Here is a 24,757-nt window from a genome sequence, read left to right on the forward strand (position 1 = left end):
CTGAAATCAAACTCGTTAACTTAAGTGAATCTGAAACTGAGCCAGATGCAGTCCTATCTATGTCTTTCTCTTTTCCTTCCAGATGCTGTAATGAGAACTCATCACTGTCGCTCCGAGGTAATTTATTTAGCACGCAATTTCAAGGTCAGAAGAAGTTCTCTTACATGAGTACAAATTGTTAAAGTCTGTATATAAAATCACTTGTGCACTTTTTATTTTGCACGAAAATCTCTATTTTGCACGAAAATCCCTATTTTTCACTGAAGCCTTTCGCAGAGCATGCTAGTGCTTCATTTAATATTAATTGATATTATTTAATATTATTTGGCCTATTTAATGATCACTAAAGCAATTGCTTATTTAAACAAGAGCATTGTTTTAGGTGCCTGTAATAAGAATGATAGATAAATACATAAAAAACAGTTGATGCAGGCAATATGGAGATATGCATGGCTGGTACGTATTGACCTAACAGAGCTTCCATTTCTTTGCTGTATTGTCAGCGGTCACCTGTGTTTTGCTGACTTGCTATTTCAGAGCTGCCCGCTTCACTTGAAAACTCAGTTGGAGCTGAAGATCAGTACTTCAAGTTAGGAATAAGACTTGACAAAATTTTATTTTCAGACACCATAATTGTATGTTAATAGGTCAAGGGTCTCCCAGCTCTCCTGTTTTAATGGTAAAGAAATTCAGAAAGAGTTGGTTTCCTCTAGCCTGCGGACACCAATTCAGATATATCTTGCGAGAGGGAGGGAAATTCTGTTTCTGGCCCACCTCCACCTAGGGAACCAGGACAGAGAGTTTCCCTCAGACAGAGAGTTTCCTTCTTTCTCTTTTATCCAGTGCATGGGCTAGTGCTGCCAGCAGCTGAGTTCTCAGCAGAGTCCCCTGTTCTCTGCTTTACAGGAACAGACTCCCCACGTGCTAGGTTGCAATTCCAGTTGGCCCAGCTACCCTTCCATCTGGATAAGAGGGGCAATCAGGCCAAATTTGAGTGGTCTTGCAACCTTGTTCATCAGATTGCACCACTGCTCATGGAAATTAGGCCTGGCTTCCTTTCCTTCTGTCACATTTCAGTGGCGCTGTGTCCATGCAGCCGCAGCAATGCTCCAGATTATTCCAACAGCAGCCGTACTGATTTAGTCTGGGACTACTGTTTAAAAGTGGTCAGGCCATGGCCCCTCTGGCTCTGCAACCTAGGGAATGTTGAGCAAGCACTCCCCCACACCCCAGTTGGTGCCAGGGCTCTAACCACAAACAAGCAACATTTTTAGAATAAGGAAAATAGTATTATCCCTAAAGCTATTCTCTCTGTACTTCACTGTAAGGCTTCTGCCTAGAATCTTCCCCAGTTCCTCTCCTGCCTGACTTCCTGCTACAGATTTAAAGAAACAGTAGACATAGATTCATACCCACTTCTGAAGGTACTTGTTGGTTTGGAGCCCCAGAAAGAGTTTTGCATGGACAGACCTATTTTGGTGTTTACATCCCCCCCTACCCCCCCACACACATTAAAAACATGGGTAAAATTTTCAAAAGCGCCTAGGTCTCTTTTTCATGAAACTTGGATTTCTAATTCATATAGGCCTGGTCTACACTTAAAAATTAGATTGACCTAGCTGTATCACTCAGGGCTGTGAAAAGTATAGCACCTGGAGTGCTGTAGTTAGGCTGACCTACCCCGTGTAGATGCAGCTAGGTCAACAGAAGAATTCTTCTGTCAACCTAGCTATCGCCTCTTGGAGAGGTGGATTAATTATGTTGATGGGAAAACCCCTTCTGTCGATGTAGGAAGCGTCTACACTACGGTGCTACAATGGCACTGCTGCAGGGCTGTAGGTATGCCTCTACAGTGGCTGTAGCTTAGACATACCTTTAAGTGCTTTTGGAGGCATTGGGTAATTTTCTCAAAAGAAGGTCATTTGGGGAATGTAGTTAGTAGGGGAGGCCTCTTCTGTTTACACTATAGAAGTTCATCTTTGCTGCTAGTGTGACAAGACAATCAGTTCTGTATTAAAACAGGAACCAAGTCCCACTGGAAGATAAACATTTTCACCTGGCTTCTTTCCCACACAGTGAAATGATTGGTCTCCATGTAAAAGTATGTCTCCCAGCTAAGACTGGAGACTGGGTAGGAACTTCTTTAATGTCTTACACTGAATTGAGAGACGTCTTTTCAGTTTCAGCTGAATGAACTTACTATCTTCTCTGTTACAATGGAAATATGAAGGTTTTCAAGGGGTTGTAAGCACTACAGTAATACAAATAATCATAATAATACACAGTGTAAAATCAAAACAACAAGGAATCCTTGTGGCACCTTAGAGACTAACAAATTTATTTGGGCATAAGCTTTCATGGGCTAGAACCCACTTCATCAGATTGTTAGTCTCTAAGGTGCCACAAGGACACCTTGTTGTTTTTGCTGATATAGACTAACATGGCTACCGCTCTGAAACCTGTCACAATGTATAAAGTGTTTAATGCTATTTTGTTAACTCTGCTGTGTCTATTTGCATTTTACCTCATGCACAAACTGCATATTTTAAAATGTCCTCTAACTTTTACTTTACTGGAATCTCATTAGCTGGAATATGAAAAGTTGTATTTTTGTACCCCTTTCCATATGTGTTATAATTCAACATCACCATCACTACTGTTCAACATTATGTTTGTCAGTAGAAATGCTGTTTTTTCCTCTTTATCAGATTAAATTGACCTGAGATTTTGTAAACTGAATTAAATTTAGGATTCTTAGAGAAATATGTTGATTAATTTGACATCATGAAATGACACTATTTTAAAAATGTGTTTGAAAATAAATATTTATTTTAAAGAATATTAAAAATTGCTGAATTACAAAATATAATAAGGATCCTTACACAAACATTAGCAATGCCATATAAAACAAAGTTTTGCATTCTCATTAGTTTAGCAAAGTTTAGCATTTTGTACTATAGCACAAAATATTATGGACTTTATATCAATTCATATAAAATCTGACAAAAGACAAAGAATCGTATTTGGAAAGTTGGAGTTTGTAGTTTCTTGCCCAAAAAGTGACTGTAAAGTCATGCTGCTGTGGTTATAATTTTCTATTGCTGTGGCTGGCTGGTTCTAGTTATGATTAGTTATATACACCTCTACCCTGATATAACGTGACCTGATATAACATGAATTCGGATATAACTCGGTAAAGCAGCGCTCGGGGGGAGGAGGGGGCTGCGCAAGTTTGATATAACGCGGTTTGATATAACGCGGTTTCACCTATAACGTGGTAAGATTTTTTGGCTCCCGAGGACAGCGTTATATCGAGATAGAGGTGTATTAAACATAGCTATATATGCCTTAATAAATGAGAGACAGGATCTGTGGTAAATAGCAGAATGGGTTTACGCATTAGTTATTCACCTTCGGAGATCTACATTCAAATGTGACTTACGTCAGACATGAACATGCATTTGGTGGTCCAATTGTAGTCCTTCGAGAATGATTACCATAATCACAGAACTATTGGCAATTTTTGCATGATTGGCAGTCTGCCAGGAGAGACTCAGATTTGGAAAAATGGGTGTTGCAATTTAGTATTGAAGTTCATTGTCAGGACTATAGCTTGCATGGTACATGCCTATTATGACTGTCTCTAGTGAGCACTATTAATCCGTTGCTCTCTTTAGTACTAAAACATTATCCCCAAATTAAAAATTAATGAGGACAGCACACTGTAAAGCAATATAATCACATCTCTGATGAGGTAATGGAAGGGTGGATATTAACTTCGAACAGTTATTTATACTCCATAACTCATCCTATGCTGAATTCTGGCTTCTGCTGATAAATTTCATGAGAGTACCGTGCTCTTTTTTGGGGGTAAAATTACCTCCAAGTTTTGAAAGTCTTTGCAAAACACATATCTCAGCAGTATATTATAAGCACTACACAGATATTTCAGATTTTTGTTGTTGGAAACAAATTACGCATTAGGTCAAAGCAAGAGGTAAATTGGCATAAATCCTCGTGAAGGTAAATTGGTATGACATCTAGGGGGTTAAAACGAAGGATTGCAGCAGGAAAAGCAACCGACTGGAAGATCTGAGTAGTTGTAAGATACAACAGATTCCTCTCTCCCCACCTGCCCCGCTGACACTCATTTACAACCAATTTAAGCTGATTTTCAGTTGTGTAGTTTTCACTGAACCTGAATGGCTGTTTTGGCTTTGATAGTTATTGGAACAGTAAAGCGATTGTTACTGCAGTTGCCCTTAACAATTTCACTCCATTTTGAAGCTTCTACCAGTTTGAGTTGGACTCCCTGTGCTCAACATGGGAAACACCAATGGAACTGGTAATGGTATAAACTTGTAAATTGCCTCCTCTATTCACAGGGTCACTAGAGACCAGCTAATTTCCAAGAGTCTGTATATGCTGCATGAGTGCAAAAATCAGGCTTTGGTTGATGCAGTTATCCTATCTGTATATTTTAAGAAAATTTCAGAGAAACAGCTAGAGAAGGAAATATTTTGGGTTTCGTCCCTGCCAACAAAGCTCAATGGGAGTTTTACCCAAGTAAGTACTGAGAGGCATTGTTTATTTATTTATTTATTCAAAACTCCAAATGACAAACCATTCACTTATTTAATCAGGTTCTGGGAGTTTTGGGATCTCTCTCTAAGTAAATACTTCAAGATTGGACCCATCAAGCCAGTTCCATTTTATACTAGCTTATTTTTTAAAGTTAGATTTGATACGGTAACCATATATTTAAGCATCTAAAATCTATCATTTAAAGGTTTACATTTGACTTGGTAGTGTTGCCAGCTCTTGAGATTTTATGCCAAGTCATGAGGTACTTGGGTTTTTCTGATAACTTCAGCTCCTGGAGTCATGAGATCATGTGAGAATCTCATCTTTCATTTGTGAAAAAGTAAGCATCTAGCTCTCATGGTTGTGGAGAAAAGCTTGAAAACATGAATCCCAAAGGCTCAAAAACAAGACATCAAATAAAATGAAACCAAATTTATTATTTTTAAAATCTTCTGATTTTTCGGCCACTGATGATGACTTGGGGGGGCTGGCTCATGATTTTTGAATATGTGTGGTTGGCAATATGGCAAAGGGAAAACAATCTTTGTGATAAATGCTACACCACAGCTTGATGTTTTTCAAATGTAGAGCAAAAATATTACTATAGATTTAAATCTTTTCTCTGAATATTTTCCAGTTTTCTCCACCACTGAATTAGAAAACATGTGGCCTCCAAAATCCATAGTAGGGATAAATGTACTCGTGCCAGAAATTTCTGCATGTAGGTAGCAAAGCATTGGGTAGTATCGTTTGTTATTTATTTATGATGAACCATCTATCATAAAATATTTGGGGCCATTGGCCAGTGAGTAGCGCTATCGAGAAGTCGATAGGCCTGATCCTGGTCTCATACAAATCCTTTGGAGTTTTGTAATTCATGGGGAGTTTTGAGTTCAGTGGGATCAGGTGCAGGTCCAATGGAACTAGTCACAGGAGTAAGACAAGCAAGATTTGATCCTTTATTAAGAGCCTGTTTATAGAAGAAGGCAGCATATGTTAACCACAGCTTTAGCAACTGAATAACAATTTGAAGTTTTGATTTCACAGACCTTATATTTTCAGCTTAGAATACTAAATAGTCACTGTTGCATAATATATATTCAGTCTTGTCATTTAGATAAGACACATGTGTCTGGTGCTAAAAATAGGTCAGCAAGTCTAATGGAAAATTTCATAAGAAAAAAACAAACAAGAATGTTAGGTAATGCTTTATAGTATTCTGAATACATATTATACCAAAACAGTGAGTCCTCAGCAAATCTGTACATTACCTTTGCCAACAACTGTTGCCTTCTTCACTCATATAAAGAAATCATTACTGTGTTTGAGCATTTTTTTTTAATCACAATCATCCCACTGCTGAGTCTAGTTGCAAGACAACTAGCTAAAAATACAGTTCTGGATATTCTTAAAGACGACAATGAATAGTCTTGGAACACTTGTGCTATAATTCATCACAAGAGTTCTAGAGTTATTTATAAACTACTGAAGATACACACTGCTAGAGTGAAGAGAAAAATCCACAGAGCCTCCAAGCTGAATTACAGTCTTGTATTTGATTGGAGGGAGTACATTCAAGGATAGACAGAAGCATACAGTAATAGAGAAATGGATGAATTCACCTATTCAAAGATTGTCTCCTATCCTCGGAGGGCTGAATCAATTTGAAAATATTTTTTCTGTTGTATTTGACACATTTCCCCCCAGGATATTTAAACTATTTTATATTAACTGTTGAAGAGTCAAGGAATAGTGTGATGGGGGAAAACAAAATCAGAGACAAAAATAAAACATTTTCATACATGTGCATAAAAACATTTGTAGATGGGAATATACAGATATATAACTTTATGTTATATGAGGACAAATCCTGAATTTCCCTTTGCTTTCAGAATATAGCCCGTACAGAAGATGTGACACTGAGCAAATAACTAGCAAATTATGTACCATTGACAATATGCATGTATCTTGTATGTCCATTTTTGTTTGTCATGTATAGATAGATTGTAAATAGTGTTTGTATAGTACCTACCACAATGGGCCCTAATTTTGACTGGATCCTTGGGGCACTATCATAATAATTATAGTAATGATTAACAGAATAGAGTCAGATGGTTTTCTCATGTGAAGAATCCCACATAGAGGCCAGGAAAATTTGCAAGGTTTCATTTATGGAGTTTCCTCTGAAGGCTCCCAAGAAGGAGGACGAAGTTTGCCTTCCTTTGGAAGAAGTAGGCAGTTCTGTGTCTCTGTGCTGGCTTCTAGCCTCCTTGCCTCCTGTAGTGCTCTCCTGGAATGCTACTAGTGTGGCAGCCTGACCACAGCACACTGAAACGCTGGAGGGGTCTCTCACTTGGTCCTTGTTAAAATATTGGCATTGTATCACTGCAGCAGCAGCCCCCAGAGGTCCACACCTCCCACCCTTTGAAAGAGGATTGCACTAGAGATGCCCAGACCACCGTCATGAGTTCATACAGCCCCAGGGCTCCCTGCAGGTAAGGGATACAATGCCTGAGTAAGGAGAAAAGAATCTAGCCCATAATTAGCAACTGTCCCTGTTACTTCATTTTCCATACATGCAATTTTATAAGTCCCCTCTCAGGTTTTGTAACTGTATTTACAGAGTCACATACATCCCTCTAGTAAATCCTGTTGTTTACTTTGCTAGAAATATATAATTTTGATGACGTCACAACCTCAGTTATACTGCACACCAGTTGATAACACACACTGAGCTCCTAATGCCACAGGTAGACCCTTGTAACACGGTGGCTACCACCCAAGCACTGCCTCATGGCCAGAGTTGCCTCTGCAGTGTCCTATCCCTGTTTTCCTCTTCATCAGGGCTCCTTAAACAAAACTCCACGTGGCCTTGCTCATCCAATCACAGCCCTTCTTGGGGGGTTGGTTTCTTTATTAACAGAGAGTTCCTAAGACCAAACACAAAAACCAAATCTACCACCCAGCCTTAAGCTGGGTACAGCCCCTGGGTACAGCCCCTCCTCCCTAGAGTAGGGTCCCTTCCTGCTGTCTGGGCTGCTGAAGAAGATGCAAGGCCTGATCTGCCTTTCCCCAAATGAAAAACAAAACGTTCAGCTGTGTCTTCTTACCCAACCCCAATTCCCTTCTTCAGGGACCACTTCTCTTCATAAACCTTCACTTTGCAGTTCCCCTTCTAGCTCTACATATCTTTTAGAAAAACATGCAATCTTGATTTAAAAATTGCCGGTGACTGAGAATCTACCACCACTCTTGGTAAATTGTTCAGTGGTTAATTACTCTCACTGTTGAAAATTTGCTCCTTATTTCCAGTCTGAATCTGGAACTTCCAACCATTGGATTGAGGAGCCCAATATCCAACATTTGTTCCCCATGTAGGTCCTTATAGATTATAATCAAGTCACATCCTTTTGGCCTCAGTGTCACACTGGGAGCACATGTTCAGCTGATTATCCATCCCCGCCCAAAATCTTTTTCAGAGTCACTGGTTCCCAGGATAGAGTCCCCGATCCTGTGAATATGGCTTACAGTCTTTGTTCCTAGATGCGTACATTTACATTTAACTATAATAAAACATATATTGTTTGTTTGTACCCAACAAACCAAGTGATCCAAATCACTCTGTATCAGTGACCTGTCTTCTTCATTATTTACCATTCCCGCAATTTTTGTGTTATTTGCAAACTTTATCAGTGATTTTATCTTTTCTTCCAGGTCATTAATAAAAACATCACGTAATAAAGGGCCAAGAAACAATCCCTGCAGGAGAGAAACACACCCGCTTGATTATTCCCCATTTACAATTACGTTTTCAGATTTATCAGTTAGACAGCTTTTCATCCGCTTAATGTGTGCCATGTTAAATTTTATATTGTTGTAGTTTTTCAGACGAAGTGTCTCCCTGGACTGGTTACTTACAATTAGGTGACTCCTCATATTTCTGCTAAATCTCTGGTGAATTTTCTAGCCATTTTACTCATAGCAGGATTACGAGAGGCCACCCATATTTGCTGACTGGAGCATGATGAAGCTCCTCCCTCACCGATAACCTTTCAAAAGGGAAGTATTGGACAGAAGTGTTTCATTTTTCCAGACTAACCTGTTGGATGTGGGTAGCTAGCACAGTAGCTATGTATTACCCGTGTGTTTTTCATTCTGTTACAGTTGAAATGTTTCTTTCGTCCCTTCCAGTGCTGTATTTTTAACACTAAAATTCCAAGTTTAATTTATAAAAGGACAAGTTTGCTAGTGAATCCCTCACTCCTGATTCATGATACATACCAGGAATCTCCCAGGACTAGGAGAACAAAGAAAAGGGCAGTAACAGAGGACTGAAAGGGCCAGCCACTGGGCAGCCTATGTGCACAGGTCAGATACCAAATTGTGGTCAGGAGATGTGTATTGGAGTCAGGGTTGAGGTGGGTCAAGATACCAGGAAGTCAGGGTCAGGCACAGACTTGCAGACAGGAGGCAAGTAATGGAATCCGGATCAAGCTGGGTGAGGATGCCAGGAAATCAGGGTCAGGTGCTGAGTTGCAGACAAGGAGACAAGTAGTTGAGTTGGGGATGAGCCAGAGTCAGGAGCTGGAGTCTAGGGTTCACAGCAAGTTCTGTAGCAAAGCAAGCAGGCAGTCTGTATTGTTACAGAGAAAACTCCCTGTGCTGTCTTCCCGGTTAATATACTAGTATGGGCCAATCAGTGGGCTGCTCAGGCCCCACTGGGCAGTACTTCCTGCAATGTCTAGCTTCCCAGGGTCCCCCAGCAGAAACCCAGCCTCAGCATCCGGTGGCAATGGGGAAGTGTTAGTAGCCTGGAATCCTTATGAGGTTCTTACAGCACCTCCCTCTTCAGGTCCCCCTCTTGGTGTGATGTCTGTTTAGGCTTGTTGGGGTGAGTCCTATTGAACATCCTGACTAGGTCAGGGACATGAACATGGGAAGCCGGCTCCCTCCAGTCTATGAGTTAGTACAGGCAACCGCGTGTCTGTTGGGAATCAAGGATGGCATGCTCCTCATGACTCTGGATTTTGACTAGTAGAGGCAGAGGTGTGGTTTGATCGGGAAAGGTGTTCTCAGTATAGAGCTACCAAATGGAAACATAAAAAAGTGGCAAGTATCAGAGGGGTAGCTGTGTTAGTCTGGATCTGTAAAAAGCAATAGAGAGTCCTGTGGCACCTTTAAGACTAACAGATGTATTGGAGCATTAGCTTTCGTGGGTGAATGCCCACTTCGTTGGATGCATGTAATGGAAATTTCCAGGGGCAGGTATAAATATGGTGGCAAGAATCCGTCTGGAGATAATGAGGTTAGTTCAATCAGGGAGGGTGAGGTCCTCTGCTAGCAGTTGAAGTGTGAACACCAAGGGAGGAGAAACTGCTTCTATAGTTGGCTAGCCATTCACAGTCTTTGTTTAATCCTGATCTGATGGTGTCAAATTTGCAAATGAACTGAAGCTCAGCAGTTTCTCTTTGGAGTCTGGTCCTGACGTTTTTTTGCTGTAAGATGGCTACCTTTACATCTGCTATTGTGTGGCCAGGGAGGTTGAAGTGTTCTCCTACAGGTTTTTGTATATTGCCATTCCTGATATCTGACTTGTGTCCATTTATCCTCTTGCATAGCGACTGTCCAGTTTGGCCAATGTACATAGCAGAGGGGCATTGCTGGCACATGATGGCATATATAACATTGGTGGACGTGCAGATGAATGAGCCGGTGATGTTGTAGCTGATCTGGTTAGGTCCTGTGATGGTGTTGCTGGTGTAGATATGTGGGCAGAGTTGGCATCGAGGTTTGTTGCATGGGTTGGTTCCTGAGTTAGAGTTGTTATGGTATGGTGCGTGGTTGCTGGTGAGAATATGCTTAAGGTTGGCGGATTGTCTGTGGGCGAGGACTGGCCTGCCTCCCAAGGTCTGTGAAAGTGAGGGATCATTGTACAGGATGGGTTGTAGATCACTGATGCGTTGGAGAGGTTGTATTTTGTGGGTGTATTTTGAGGTAGTGGGGAAGCTGTAGTTTAAAGATAACTGGGTTGATCTGTTGGCATATCTGGAAGGGTCCCAGGAACTGGTGGCCAAGTTTCTGGAAAGGTTGACTGGTCTGGAGAAGCTTTGTGGTGAACCTTACCTTCTGGCCTACTCTGAACACGAGAGCTTCCTGACACTGATGGTCTACATGCCTCTTGTAAGCCTTCTTCACCTCTTCTGGGTGGTTCTTGAGCTCCTCCTGTCTGAGATGGATGGCTCTGTTGGACCCAGTTGGTGGTGGCTGGGTTTGGGGCGGTTGCTTGTAGTGCCAGATGAAAATGAGAGTGGAATCTGAAGAATGGGCTCTAACTTGTAGAGGCATGGTTGGCATTGTTATATGAAAATTTTGCATACAGAAGTGTGGAGCAGTTATCTTGGTGATAGTTCATGAAACGTCTCAAATATTGTTCCAGTACAGTACTTGGCTCAGACTTTAGGTTTGTTCATTTGTTTGAGGGTGGTATGTGGTGGAGGTCAATAGGCAGACATGCAGTAACCAGAATACTTAGTACCAAAAGTGAAAAGTAAACTGTGGGACATGGGCTGAAACTGTGTATTCTGGAAGTCTATGAAGATGAACCAGCTCCAGGAGTTTGGCAGAAGCCTTGATAGAGGGTAGATAGTTGCAGGGGATGAAGTGGGTCTTTTTTAGTCAGACTGTCCACAACAGGTAAGACTATTGTGTGGCCATCAGATGCTGGGAGTTCCACAGTGAAGTCTAGGGGGATGGCAGACCAAGGCTTAGTTGGAGTCTCTAGGGTATGAAGGTGCTGAGTGGTCTAGTCTGGAGCATCTTGCTGTGTGCACAGCACTCACAGGAGTCCATGTAAGCTTGGACTTCAGACCGCTTGTGAGGCCACCAGAAAAAATGGGCAAACTGACCTGCCAATGGAGCATCATGGCACCATTGTAGCATCTCCAGTCAGGGGCTCTCTGGGGGAACATCTATGTGCTTGTCAAAGTATGTACCCCATCCCACATGGAACAGAGCATCTTACTCCCTAATGGCATAGACTAGATTCTTTGGATGTGTGGGTCTTCTTTCAGGGTGGACTGGATGGAGGAGCTCAGGTCTTGACGAATTGTGGCATTGACAAATTTACTAGGCTTGAGGGGGCAGGGGGCTCAAAAATAGGTTCCTTGTTTCCACCAGCCTCTGTGGAGTGGACGTGATGTGGGTTGTCAAAGATGGTCAAGAAGGCTTGCAGGAAGGTGTCCCAGTCAGAGAGCATTGGGCTGCTCTGTGCCAATGTTGGGGGAGCCCAGTTGAGCTCTTAGCTGGTGAGAAGGCTAACTACTAGTCCCACTGATGTGTGGGGTACATTCTGTGGTGGAGCTGGAAGGACAGCCTGGATTTATTCAGAACCCCCTGGAATTTCCAAAGGTTCCTGTCAAGCCGTTTGGGAAGTGGGACAGCGGGAGCCTGTTCAGGTGATGGTGGTTTGCTCAGGTACCTAGTGTAGCTGCTTCTCCCTGTGAGCAGGGTACTTGCTCATGCAGGGTCTGCGCTTCCATTGCGGACTGTGTAGCTTGGCTCTGTAGTACAAGGTTCTGTCTGCAGATTGGTGACTTGGTCTTACAGGTTCCAGGCCCTTGGGGAACTGCTGGTCAGAGGGCAGACCACCCCTTCCATATTCTGTGAAGGATAGGGTCTGATTTTCACCTGGAACGTCTGGTTAAAAAGGGACCCTGGCTGCTCCAGTCAGCACTGCTGACCAGGCTGTTAAAAGTTTGGTTGGCGGCGGGGGGATGAGGAGGGGGCCTGCAGCAGCTCTCTCTGTGGAGCTTGAGGGTGGTGTGAGCCCCGGTGGGCAGGGCATGGATCCCAGCAGAGGGGCTGGGAAAGGCATTTGACTGCAGGCTGGGGCTGGCAGGGTTAACCCTGGGCAGCAGCCGCCACGGTGGCTGGGGGCTCCGTGCAGAGTGGGCATTGTGGCCTTTAGGAAGTGCCTTCAGCTCCCTCTCTGCCCGGTCCACTGCTCCCCAGGGGCTGCTGCGCTGGGCTCATCTCGGAACCATGCGACCAGCAGATAAGGGGCTGGGGTCTTGTCAGACTCCTCCCAGAGATGAATGAGCTGTGCAGAAGCATGGGGCTAAAGTTGGACTGCTGTCCCCGGGAACGGATCCAAGCAGAGTTGGGCAGCAGCTGAGTGCGCAGGCCCCAGTCAGCGGCCGGCCTGGGGGAGACGAAGGAGAGCAGTTGTTGGTCACTGCAAATGGCAGGGGGGTGGGGGGTGAGGAGGAGGCCTGTAGCAGCTCTCTCCCTGAAGCTGCTGGGATTTGGGCTACTCTGGGGATGCAGCGAGCCAGGGGCAGCAGTGGGGTATGTATTTGTGTGTCACTTGCGGGGAATTCTCTCCCCCTCTTCCTCCCCCCCCCCCCCCCCCGCATTCCAGAGAACAGGAAAAACTTTTGTCCTCGGTCCGCTGGCCGAGCCATGTGTCCAGGATTCATGGCAGATAACGTAGCTTCTGAGGCCTGGGAAATGGCAGGGCAGCACTGGTGTGGCTGCTATTTAAGGGGCCACCTGACATCAGCACCTCCCAGTGCCCCTGTGAACCGCACCAGCCAGAGGCGCCCAGAGCCCGAACCCCCTCCTGCACCCCACACCCCTACCCCAGCCCTGAGCCCCTCCCACACTCTGAACCCCTTGGCCCCAGTCTGGAGATCCCTCCTACAACCCAAGCCCCTCACCCCCAGCAGGAGCCCTCACCCTCAGCAGGAGCCTTCATGCCCTCCCACACCCCAACCCCCTGCCTCATCCCAGAGCCCCCTCCTGCACCCCAAACCCTTCATCCCCAGCCCCACTCCAGGGCCCACACCCCCAGCCGAAGCCCTCACCCCCTCCCACACTCCAACCCCCTGCCCCAGCCCAGTGAAAATGAGCAAGTGAGTGATGGAGGGAGGGGGGATGGAGTGAGCGGAGGTGGTGCTTGGAGAATGGGCGGGGCAGGGGGCGGGGCTAGGGTGTTCGGTTTCCTGCAATTAGAAAGTTGGCAACCCTAGTGAAGGAGTTGGAGGGGCAAAGGGGATCTGAGCAAACTGTCAGGCCCAGAGTCAGGGCTGGGTCGTGGACGGCTTTGGCCAGTTACAATGTTGCAGTCAGGAGATAAGCAGTGAAACTTCCTGCAGTTTGTAGCTTCCTAGTGTACCCCGGCAAATACCAAGCCTGAGCTTCAGGTTGCAATGCAAAAGTATGAGTGGCCTGGAGCCCCATGGTCCCAGCTTCTCATCCTGCAGGTTCTTACACATTTGGCTCAGGAAATATTCTAAGCCAGTTAAATTCATTCTAGCTCATCAGTGGCCATTGCATCAACCAGATCTGACTCTTTGCTTTCTAATTTTTTAAAAAGATTGTAATGAGGGTATCAATCCCTGATGTAGGTTTTGAATGCACCAGTGAAAGGGGGAAGACACTTGGACAAGCTGTAACAAAGTTAGTGAAGAAATAGGGGACAGGACATGCTCTCACCTCTGAGATTTTTCTAGGAATAACTTGAGAACAGGCCAGCTTCTAGGATTTATTGGGTGAGGCATAAAATGGCCAAACATAGGTAGCTGCCTGATTATCATTAGGATAATTTTAAGTTACTTAGGAAGTATGCAAAAGGTGTGACTACCTGAATTTTACCACCTGCTTACCCATCTCTATTTAAAGTAAAATTCCACTTCACTAGTTTTATATATCATGTTTGTAAGGAATTTGAAATAGAAATTATCATACCCTTAGTGATTCACATCTCTTACTGAAGAGTTTTGGGGGCACGAGGCCCAAACTCATCTCACCCACTTTTTGCTCATGAAACTCCCTTGACTTAAATGGACTTCTTGTTTACATCTGTGCAAATGCAATCTCATCAGTAAGGACCATCGGCTCTACTTAAATACACATGTACTGTTCTGTACCTGAAAAATCCATACCCCATTTAAACTTCTTGGCTTGAAGTACACTAGTGTCACCTCAGTAACTGGAGTCCTGATTTTCTAATAACAAATATACTAAGTGCTACAAAAGCATAATGCAGTTAAGCATCACTTCATATAAAGCACCTATAGGTAGGTGCCTGTACTTGTGGTTGTTAAATAATCTAACAGTTGGATCCTCAAAGTATCACATACCTGTGTGTTTTGTTTCTGTTAGCCCTGCAGACCCAGTATAACTAAGCAAGTCTTCACTGCCAAAAAAGGTGTGTTCTTAAATAGCAGTGAAGACAGGGCAATTCAGCTTTTAACTTGTGTTAGCAGCTTAAATTAAAGCCAATAGGGGAGCCTGCGGATGAACTTTGGCTACTAACCCAAGTTAAAAACAGAGTTGCTATATCTTTACTGCTATTTTAATCCAGGTTAGCTAACACGCGTTACCTAACCTGAGTTAAGAGCACATATATTTTTTTTTTAGCAGTGAAGAGAGTAAGCTTGTTTCTCTTCCATGAATAGAATTATGTACTAAGTTTCAATGTGCAAGCCTCTTGAAAGCAATGGTATGGCACTGGTGTCACTAAAGGCCTGATTTGGTTTGTAGCACCTTTATTAAGAGTGACCATGAATGAGAAAGAAATAATTCTGTTCGAATCCCAGATCGTAGGTTGAGTTTGCAGAGCTGAAAGTTAGATAGAATATCTTTCTATTTGTAAGCCAAGCACATTCAATATGGAAATCATTGAGGGATGATAAAGTGGGAGACCCAGAATGCTATTTTTACAGTGACTTTTTAGAGTTGAACAGCTCTTTAAAATACACACATATACAGAAACTATATATATAATGATAAGTTCCTATGCACTTGAATGAATAGCAGGAAGGCTCTCCAAACTGTCTTTCAGTTGGCTGCAGAATATGATACATTGGAGTTATTTAATAAGACACCTGCCTTGTTAAGTAGTTACTTCAAGAAAAGGATTTAATTCCATTTTTGCCCATATTCAAGGTTGTTCAGAAATCTGGTGTCTTGAGAATTTTTATAATGCTATGCACACTAGTGTTTCTAGGTCTTAAGAATTTTTAGATTGCATATACATGAAAGTTTCTAGGCTTTAAATAGGCAATAACTGACAATTCAAAGCCTGTTTTTGAGGCCATTAGTTGACAGTAATAATAGATAACAGTTCTTATGTGTGCATAACCACTGTCAAAAAGTGAAATAGCACTGTGTTGGGTATTCCATTTGACTTCCTTTGATTTTGATATTCATTAGTGCTATTGCAAAAGTGGCTGTAGTCTGACGGGCTCACTCTGATGTCTGGAAAAATATTAGCAAACACAACTGAGGTCTGTTGTCATTCTTCTTAGTGCCCTCAATGGTCCTGATACTAACCAGCAGTTTTCCTGTAGACTACTGAATTCTGCCATAAGGTTTGGGCCCTGATCCAATGCTCATTGATGTCAGTACAAAGACTTCCAGTTACTTCAGTGGACATTGGATAATGTACTTAGTGACTCTCCTAGAGTTAATGTTTAGTGCCACTGCAAACACACACAAGCTTAAAGTCAAGCGTGTGCTAAATCAGGTTAATTTGTCTCCCATCCAGAATACTCCCCATGGAAAACCCACGTACTCCCTGGAAAAATTTAGGAAAAGAGTATAATTTGTTTTCAAGCCCAGGAATAACCAATAGCCTAAAATGAAGGAAAAGGAAATGGCTGAGATCGAGAAAGCCAGAGTAAATAAATAAGATGGCACATTGAAAATATGGAACAGACAAAGATGCAATTCACTAAAGCTACAAATGAATTGGTGTTAGTGATACCATAGTCATCCTTAAAAAGCAACAGAGTCCTGTGGCACCTTTAAGACTAACAGATGTATTGGAGCATAAGCTTTCGTGGGTGAATGCCCACTTCGTTGGATACATCCTTGCTTCTTATGAAAGTGTTATTTAGAATGTCAGAAGAAGATAAGAAAAAACATATAGTAGAAATGAGGGAGAAAAAGGTACAATGCAATATCCAAAATGCCCTCATCTGTAAACTATTAACATGACAGCAAAAAAATAAGGTAGTTATTTTCCTTTCCACCAAGGTTTAGTGTTGTTTTATTATATTTATTAATAATCTAGAAAGAGGGATGATAAGAGAGGGAACAAAATCTGTAGATGTATGAAATACGTGACTCTGGCCACTGAAACACTTTTGAGCTACCACATTTTTAAGAAAGAAAGATTGTGCAGGTCCTTGTGCCCTTTCAGCCACTACATTAGTGTTTAGAAGAAAACTGATCTTTTTCCTTTCTTGTTTTAAAATTCCCTGATACTGTTGTACTTAATGCAAAAAAGGCTTCTTTGTCAAGAAACTAAGGAAGAAGCTGTTTGAAACACTACAACTGCTAGCTCTTTCCCTCTATCTCAATAATGCAATAAACAGGCCTCCTGTGTGTCAGCATATACGTTATTTAACCTGAAATATAAGGCTTGCCCTTCTGGAAGAGAAATCACAGTGGAAAAATGAGAATCGCACAGGCATTAGTATGTTAAAGACAACATGATTCTAGATGTTAAATCAGAGCTCTTGAGAATGTAGCAAAATGTCCCACAGCCTTCAGTGAATGGCATATGATGTCCTTATGTGTATGTGCCTGAGACCAAATCACCAGGGAAAATGGAGATGCTAAAGTTCATCCATGCAATGTAAGTCAGTTGCACTCACATTGATTAGCACTTTGCAACTCCCTCTAGCATGTCTGTTTCTGTTCCACTGTGGAGTGGTGCATCTTTTCTTGTTTTTTGGGATGAGCTGTAGTTGCAGATTCCTAGACTAAGCCTCTACTTGTTTTTTTTTTTATTTTTTTATCCCTGTACTTCGGAGGCCTGTTTATTGCATTATTGAGATAGAGGGAAATAGCTAGCAATTTTAATGTTTCAGACAGTTTTTTTCTTAGTTTCTTGACAAACAAGCCTTTTTTTGCGTTAAGCACAGCAATATCAGCTCACATGAAAAAAATATACTGACACTAAAGCCAATATATTGCATTTTTTCTTTCTTCATTTTTTATAACTAAGGAGCCAAATCTTTCAGTTCTTAGCCCTTACTCTAGCAAAGGTTCCACTGCAGGATTGAGTAGGCACTGAAGGTTTTGGCTCAAGGACATCTCCTGTCTTTCATTATCTTTGTTGATAAGGAATGCATTTCCCTCCTGCTTCCTACTTCCCACCTGAAATCATGATCCTTCGCATTTATCACATCATAATCCTCTCCAGAGCAACCAGTTGTGATACCGCAAACAGAAGATTATGACTTTAAGTGGAGAATAAGCTCAGAAGCAGATGAGGTCTTAAAGTGACAAAGATCCTGTTTTCTTGCTAATATCTCTACCAATAAACAACAAGGGAAGATACATATGAGCAGCATTGCCCATAAACAAAATAGATTATAGCGTTTTCCAAGAGACATCAGTGGGTTTTTAATATTTAAACAAAATATTTAATTATTAAACCTAGAAGCTCTTTTGACATGAAGTCATTCAGTGAGAGAGATCCACACACTTAAATCCCTCTTTGGCACGCATCTCTAAGCGCTTTTAGAGCTGCTTAGCTTTTACCAAATACTTGTGTTACATAAATATGCAATCCTGGAGAATTGTATCCGGCTCTGAGGGAACTGGGGGAATGGCTAATGTGCCCTGCGTATGAGCAGGCTTCAGCCAGTAGCCAGTCCTGTATCTGTAGCTGAAATTTATCATATATTTGGAGTTCAAACTCATTCAGAACTCAGAATGGGTTCACTAGTCATATCATCCTTAAAAGTTACTTTCCTGACAGTGGATTAAAATTGCTGATGTACATTCCTGTTTTTACAGAAAGAGAAGGTCCTCACTTGGAAACTAAATATTTGAACAACTATATAAATAGTTCTCTTTGTGCTATATTATTTTTCCCTCATTCATTTAATTTTCACTTTGATTAATTTGACTAAATATCCTAAATTGTTTGTATTTGTTGTTTATTTCATAGTGCAGGTGAACAGAAACTGGGGCAATAAGATTTTCCCCTTGCAATAGTATGACATAGCATCATGGATTTACATCTTTTAATATTTGGGGATCACACAAAATCCACAGGTTTCTTGGCTGCATTACCTTACATAAGGCTGTTTTTGCTAGCCAGTATGGATATGATCCTTCTTGTGTTGAAGAAGTTGAGGACCAAATTCTGCTGTAACTTACACCCTGTGCAATTGGAATTGGATAGGGTATAATTAAGAGCAGAATTTGGCCCTGGTAGTTTTGCCTTTGACTTCAGAAGGAGCAAAATCAAGATCAGTGATTTTTACAAACACCCTGCCTACTCCACAGAAATGAATGTTCTTTAAAGGAAAGTTCCACAGTTTAGTTATAAAAATCTCTCTCTCTCACATGCAAAAACTATATTAAAAGAATGTCAGGGTGGCTATGTCAAGTATCCAAAAGTTAGGAAATGTCAGAAATAAGGTTAGCCATGGCACCTTATTTCAGCTCTTTTCGCACATGTATTATGATAACCTTGTTCCACATCAGATATGAAGTCTGAAGTTGAGCCAAGAAAAGATCCCAACTCTCCGGTGTCCCAGTGGAGTGACTTAATCACAAGTGTAATTCCTTTCTCTTCTTTACAAATGTCTGCTTCATTCACTGACCATCCTCTGCATTGAATGAGGCATGGGTAAGGGAAAACAAATAATATGTGATCATGTAATGAAAGACTGTTTCAGAATGTATAGGCACAAAGGGAGCAAATTAAGGTTGCATAGGGACCCATAATTCTGGTCTTTGCTAACTTTTCTTGAATTTGCCACCTAAATAACATTTTTAACATAATTTTTATTGTAATTAACTTGGTTTAAAAAAAATAAAACGGAAAAAACAGAAATTACATCCTATGGAACTTTATTCACCACCCAGCCCTGCATGGGACAAAAGCATGGTTGGAATTTAGGACCACAGTACAGACTTGCTGGTAGCAATGGTGTTATTTTCTACATGGGCCATCCATTACAGGGTGATGAAGCACACACACTGACAGTAGCTCACACAGCTATTTTGTAGACACAAGAAGAATGTTGGGAATTAGGAATTCTTGGTTTTAGTTTGGGCTGTGAAATGGAACATGATCTTTTGGTTACAGATCCCACAGCCAAGGGTTTGACACATGTATTCTGAAAAGCAGTGTGACTAGGTGGATGAGATAAATTAGGGACCTGGGTTCTATTCCCAGGCTCAGTAAGAGCTGGGAACATACTCAGTGCTGTTGGTGTGTGTTGGGTTGGAGCATGGTCAGTGTGATTTGCTTGTAGGAGCTTCATGATACTGGGAGCATGCTTAATGCAGTTAGCATGTAGGGATTGGGGTGGCAGCCTGGTGTAGTTGGCCTGTGGGAATTAAGCTTCATTGAGCTGGAAGCATGTTCAGAGATTTTCACAGTAAGCCTCTAATAAGCTTTACTGAGCATGTCAAACAACAATTTTCAGAGGCCCATAACTTGGCCAAATCTGTGGTGACAGCATAAGACAGCCCCTTGACCTGAGGAATATTCTGCTGCCAAATTTCAAGTTCCTCCTCCAAACCCTGGAAGTGGTAGAGCTCTTAAAAGAAATGGTTAGCAAAAAAATTAACATTGGCAAACTACTGATTTTTGACTGAACCATTTTTGCTGGAATTCTCCAAAACAATTCAGCCTATGGATAGTTTTCTGAAGTCATCCACACAGTGTGCAGAGGCGGTCAAAAAAGTAAACAGGATGTTAGGAATCATTAAAAAGGGGATAGAGAATAAGACAGAGAATATATTATTGCTCTTATATAAATCGATGGTACACCCACAACTTGAATACTGCATACAGATGTGGTCTCCTCTTCTCAAAAAAGATGTACTGGCACTAGAAAAGGTTCAGAGAAGGGTAACTAAAATGGTTAGGGGTTTGGAATGGGTCCCATATGAGGAGAGATTAAGGAGGCTAGGGCTTTTCAGCTTGGAAAAGAAGAGACTAAGGGGGGATATGATAGAGGTATATAAAATCATGAGTGATGTGGAGAAAGTAGATAAGGAAAAGTTATTTACTTATTCCCATAATACAAGAACTAGGGGACACCAAATGAAATTAATGGGCAGCAGATTTAAAACAAATAAAAGGAAGTTCTTCCTCCACAGTGCACAGTCAACTTGTGGAACTCTGTGCCTGAGGAGGTTGTGAAGGCTAGGACTATAACAGCGTTTAAAAGAGAACTGGATAAATTCATGGAGGTTAAGTCCATTAATGGCTATTAGCCAGGATGGGTAAAGAATGTTGTCCCTAGCCTCTGTTTGTCAGAGGGTGGAGATGGATGGTAGGAAAGAGATCACTTGATCATTACCTGTTAGGTTGACTCCCTCTGGGGCATCTGGCATTGGCCACTGTTGGTAGACAGGATACTGGGCTAGATGGACCTTTGGTCTGACCCAGTTCAGCCGTTCTTATGTTCTTATAGAAAATTTTAATCTGAATAGAGTTTGGCAAAGATACAAGCAACTGAAAACATAGGCTTATAATGAAAAATGTTAAACAACCTTAATTAAAGATGTAACCACCAGCTCTGCATATATATATATGAGAGAGAGAAATGTGATGCTTAAACTACTTAACACTGTCCCTTTACTGCCGCATGCTAATTTTATGATTACAATATTTGTAAACCTTCATCCTCAGTGTGTTTTTCTCTCTAGTCCTAATAATTAATAAAATCCTCTACGTTATTTCTTTTTGTTATGTTGCTGCATTCTGAGAATTGTCAAACATTGCAATTGTCTTTTCTATGTCATAGGGTTTTAGACCAAGTCCTCGTCATGCTAGAAGACGTGTAGCACCTCGCCTTGAAGAAACACAGCCTCTAGCAGAAGTACATCACTTGAGTGAACAAGAAACTTCCATAAGGAAAAGAAAAATCAAGAAAAACAGCAGAGTTCAGCCGGAATTTTACCATTCTGTTCAAGTCACACCAACTCGAAAACCTGTGAGTATTCGACTCTTGTAGTATAATGACACATAAAATGTCAGATTGAAGGGTGGAATATAATTTTATTTTGTGAGATGTGTATGGGCATTACTCTGTTTATCATTTCAGAAAAACCCCAAATCTCATGACCAATAACTGCACATATAAATTTGTTAGTGTTTTTAATGTTGATGCTTCACTGATTTTTTTAACCCAGTTATGAAGGTTTTTATTTAGAATTTTGACTTTTAGTCAAAAATTCAGTACTGAAATCATCCTAACGTAATTTTTGCATGTATTTTTTGACACACGACATATATTCTGATGAAATGCCTCACAGGATTAGACCTGTCAAAGATTTTAAATACTGTGCTGAAATTTTGTTTGGTCTCAACACTAGCTACATTTGTACAAAGACAATTTAGAGGTCTCTTCAGTTCTATGCTGTGGTTGCCACTTTTCTATTATGCAAAATTTGGATCAAGCCTCACCTTTCTTCACTCTAAAGCCTGGCCTACACACATTTTTTGTACCAGTATAACTATTTTGGTTAGGGGTGATTTTTTTTACTGAAATACTTATGCAGGTACAACTCCTAGTGTGGACATGATAGACAAGTATAAAGGTTCCTTATACAGATATAGCTTATTTCCCTTCCTGTATGGGAATGAGCTGTACTGGTGTGAGCACCTTTATATGAATATGACTGCATTCACAGTAGGGGGACTGTACTGCTTTAACTAGACTGGTATTGTTAAAGCAGTACAACTTTAGTGTGTAGACAAGCCCTAATAAAGCCCCAGTCCTTGTTCCTCTTACTAAATTGCATCCTCTAGAATAAACTACATCCTTCTAACACAGAGCCAAGAATTGTTATTAAGCACAGTAATCAGTGTGTGATCTTCTAGCTGATCTTAGTCCCTCCTTTCCTCTCCCTTTTATCTCCCAGTTATCTCTCTTATCCCCACTTGTTTCTCTTATCCCCTTACTATTCTCTCTTTTCATACCATTTTAGTACTCCTATTCTCCACTGTCCTGTATTCCTTTTCCTCTACTTTCTATTTACCCTAGTCCTTTTTGCTCCAAATGCCATCTTGTTCTCATTTTCCTATGTTGTACTCCCTTTGTCGATTGGTCTCCCTTGATTTCCAGTCTGTTCCCCTTTGCCAGCTCTACTCTTCTCTTCCCCTGCTCTGTCCTCATCTAGTCCTTCCCCCACCTTGTTCTCTGTCCTTCCTTCCTCCCTTCCCTCCCTCTCTTTCCCCTTTCATCTGCCCCCACTCCACTTTTCTCCTTCTTCCAGATTCCCCTTTCTGCTGCATCATTCTTTACCTCCTTCTAACCCGCATGGTATGCCTGTGCTGAAGGAGTACTTAACCATGGTGCTCCTCCGTTTCTGGCACTATTGATTGACTGCCTCTGATTGCGTGCATGGGGAGCAGAGCACCAGAGGTGCTGGAAGAGTGGACTAGCAATGTGAACTTGCATGAGCAGCAAGCTCATATTGCAAGAAAGAGTTTGCTATGCAAAACCAGTAACACACCTTGGAGACCTGGGGACCAGACAAAGGGATACAACAAGGCAAAAAAACAGACAGAGGGTAATCTTACCATGCGTCTTTGCCACCCATCTTATTTTAGTGGGTCTGTGCAATATTCTGTAAAACCAGCCATTATGACATTAATACTGTAAATCTCAGATTTAGAGAACATTTCCCCAGGCGCTGTTATGGTTATAGAATTAATTCGGTATTATTTTTGTACCCTATGACTAGTGCTGTGTCTTTGAATGGTGTCCAGTTCTACATTTTCAGTAAGAACACATGATATAAACATAAATTACCCCTTTAACTTTATTAAACTGCATGCTCCAAGGAAAATTTAACTGACAAAATCAGTTTTTTCTCTTTCATCTTAAATTATGATGAAATTGTTAATAAGTTCCTAATGACATTATGAATAGGGTTGATGCCATGACATTGCATTGCAGCTTTGTGATGTTTTATAGAATTCCAAAAATTACTTATGGAGATGGAAAGGCCTGTTATGCCATCCTGTCATGCATTTCCCTGTCAGTTCAAGATTGTTCCCTACAGTACGTATTCTAATGCTTTGTTCAGTCTAGTTTTTATGTCTCAGATACTGATGCTTCTACCATTTCTTTTTAGATACTATTCCACATTCTAATATAATACTGTCAGGAAGTTTTCTTGATCTTCAGCCTACATTTTTCTTTCTGTATTTTTTCTCCTGTCGTTCCTAGTTATACCTACTTGTACTGCCCTTAAATAATTTTTCTGCCTTCTTAGTGTTTACACACTATAAATATTTGTAGACTCTTGTCATGCCCGCCCCCCCAGTCATCACTTGGACAGCATATACATATTTACTGTTTTAATCTCTCCTCAAAAATGGTTTCCTTCAGCCCTCTGATAATTTTTATTGCTTTTTTTCTTAACTTCCTCTACTTTGTCAATATATTTCTGGCAATGAGGTGCCTCGTTATGTGCACTGCATTTCAAGTGTGGTCACACCAGAACCATATAGAAAGAAATCACTGTAGAACATTATAGAAAGAGATTACCTCCTTGTTCCATGATATTTCTGTGTATTCAGCCCTAAATTGGATTGGCCTGTTTTGCTGTCATATCTCAGTACATACTCAGGTGCATTGCTGTCCACTGTCACCAATGCACTATTATTGCATTCCAGGTTTCTTTTTCTTGTTGAAAATCAGTATTGTGCATTATTTTCACCAGCTGTATTAGCTTTCATTTTTCCAAGTCAAATCTTGTTTTTGCTGTTTCCTGCCCTGGGTCTAATCTCTTTAGGTTCACTTGGATTACTTCTTTCTTCTTGTTAGTAATCTCAGCACCTTCCAGTTTAGGCTGTGATCCTAAGCACTTATAAATATGCTTAATTTTGCAACTGCGAGAATCCCATTGAAGGCAGTAGGACTCCTCCCATGTGTAAAATTAAGCATGTACAAGTATTTGCAGGATTAGAGCCTCTGCAAAGTCCATGCAGAGATAAATAATGAAGATAAATACATTGAAACCAAACACTGTTGCCTGTGGTACCCAGATTCACAAATGGATTTAGCTGCCTAGCTGCCGTGTTAGGCATTTAAATCCCAGATTTAAGTGATGCTGATACTCACAAAACCCTTTCTCAGCTTCCGGTGAACGCTGTAGGCACCTAATCTCACTCAGT

General features: G+C 41.4%; 1 protein-coding gene across 22 annotated transcripts in view; it reads left to right on the plus strand.

Annotated features, from left to right (window-relative positions):
- DST (dystonin) overlaps window positions 1–24,757 on the plus strand; it is a 539,328-nt gene that overhangs the window by 636 nt on the left and 513,935 nt on the right. For 18 of the 22 annotated variants that reach the window (XM_034766279.1, XM_034766278.1, XM_034766280.1 and 15 more), the window contains exons 2-3: window positions 83–144; window positions 21,375–21,563. In XM_034766279.1, the coding sequence (XP_034622170.1) occupies window positions 83–144; window positions 21,375–21,563 (251 nt within the window). The remainder of the gene's footprint in view (window positions 1–82; window positions 145–21,374; window positions 21,564–24,757) is intronic. The other 4 variants (XM_034766284.1, XM_034766260.1, XM_034766266.1 and 1 more) reach the window with 1 other exon arrangement.

Source organism: Trachemys scripta, chromosome 3, assembly GCF_013100865.1.
Source record: "Trachemys scripta elegans isolate TJP31775 chromosome 3, CAS_Tse_1.0, whole genome shotgun sequence".
NCBI classification, from domain to species: Eukaryota; Metazoa; Chordata; order Testudines; family Emydidae; genus Trachemys; species Trachemys scripta.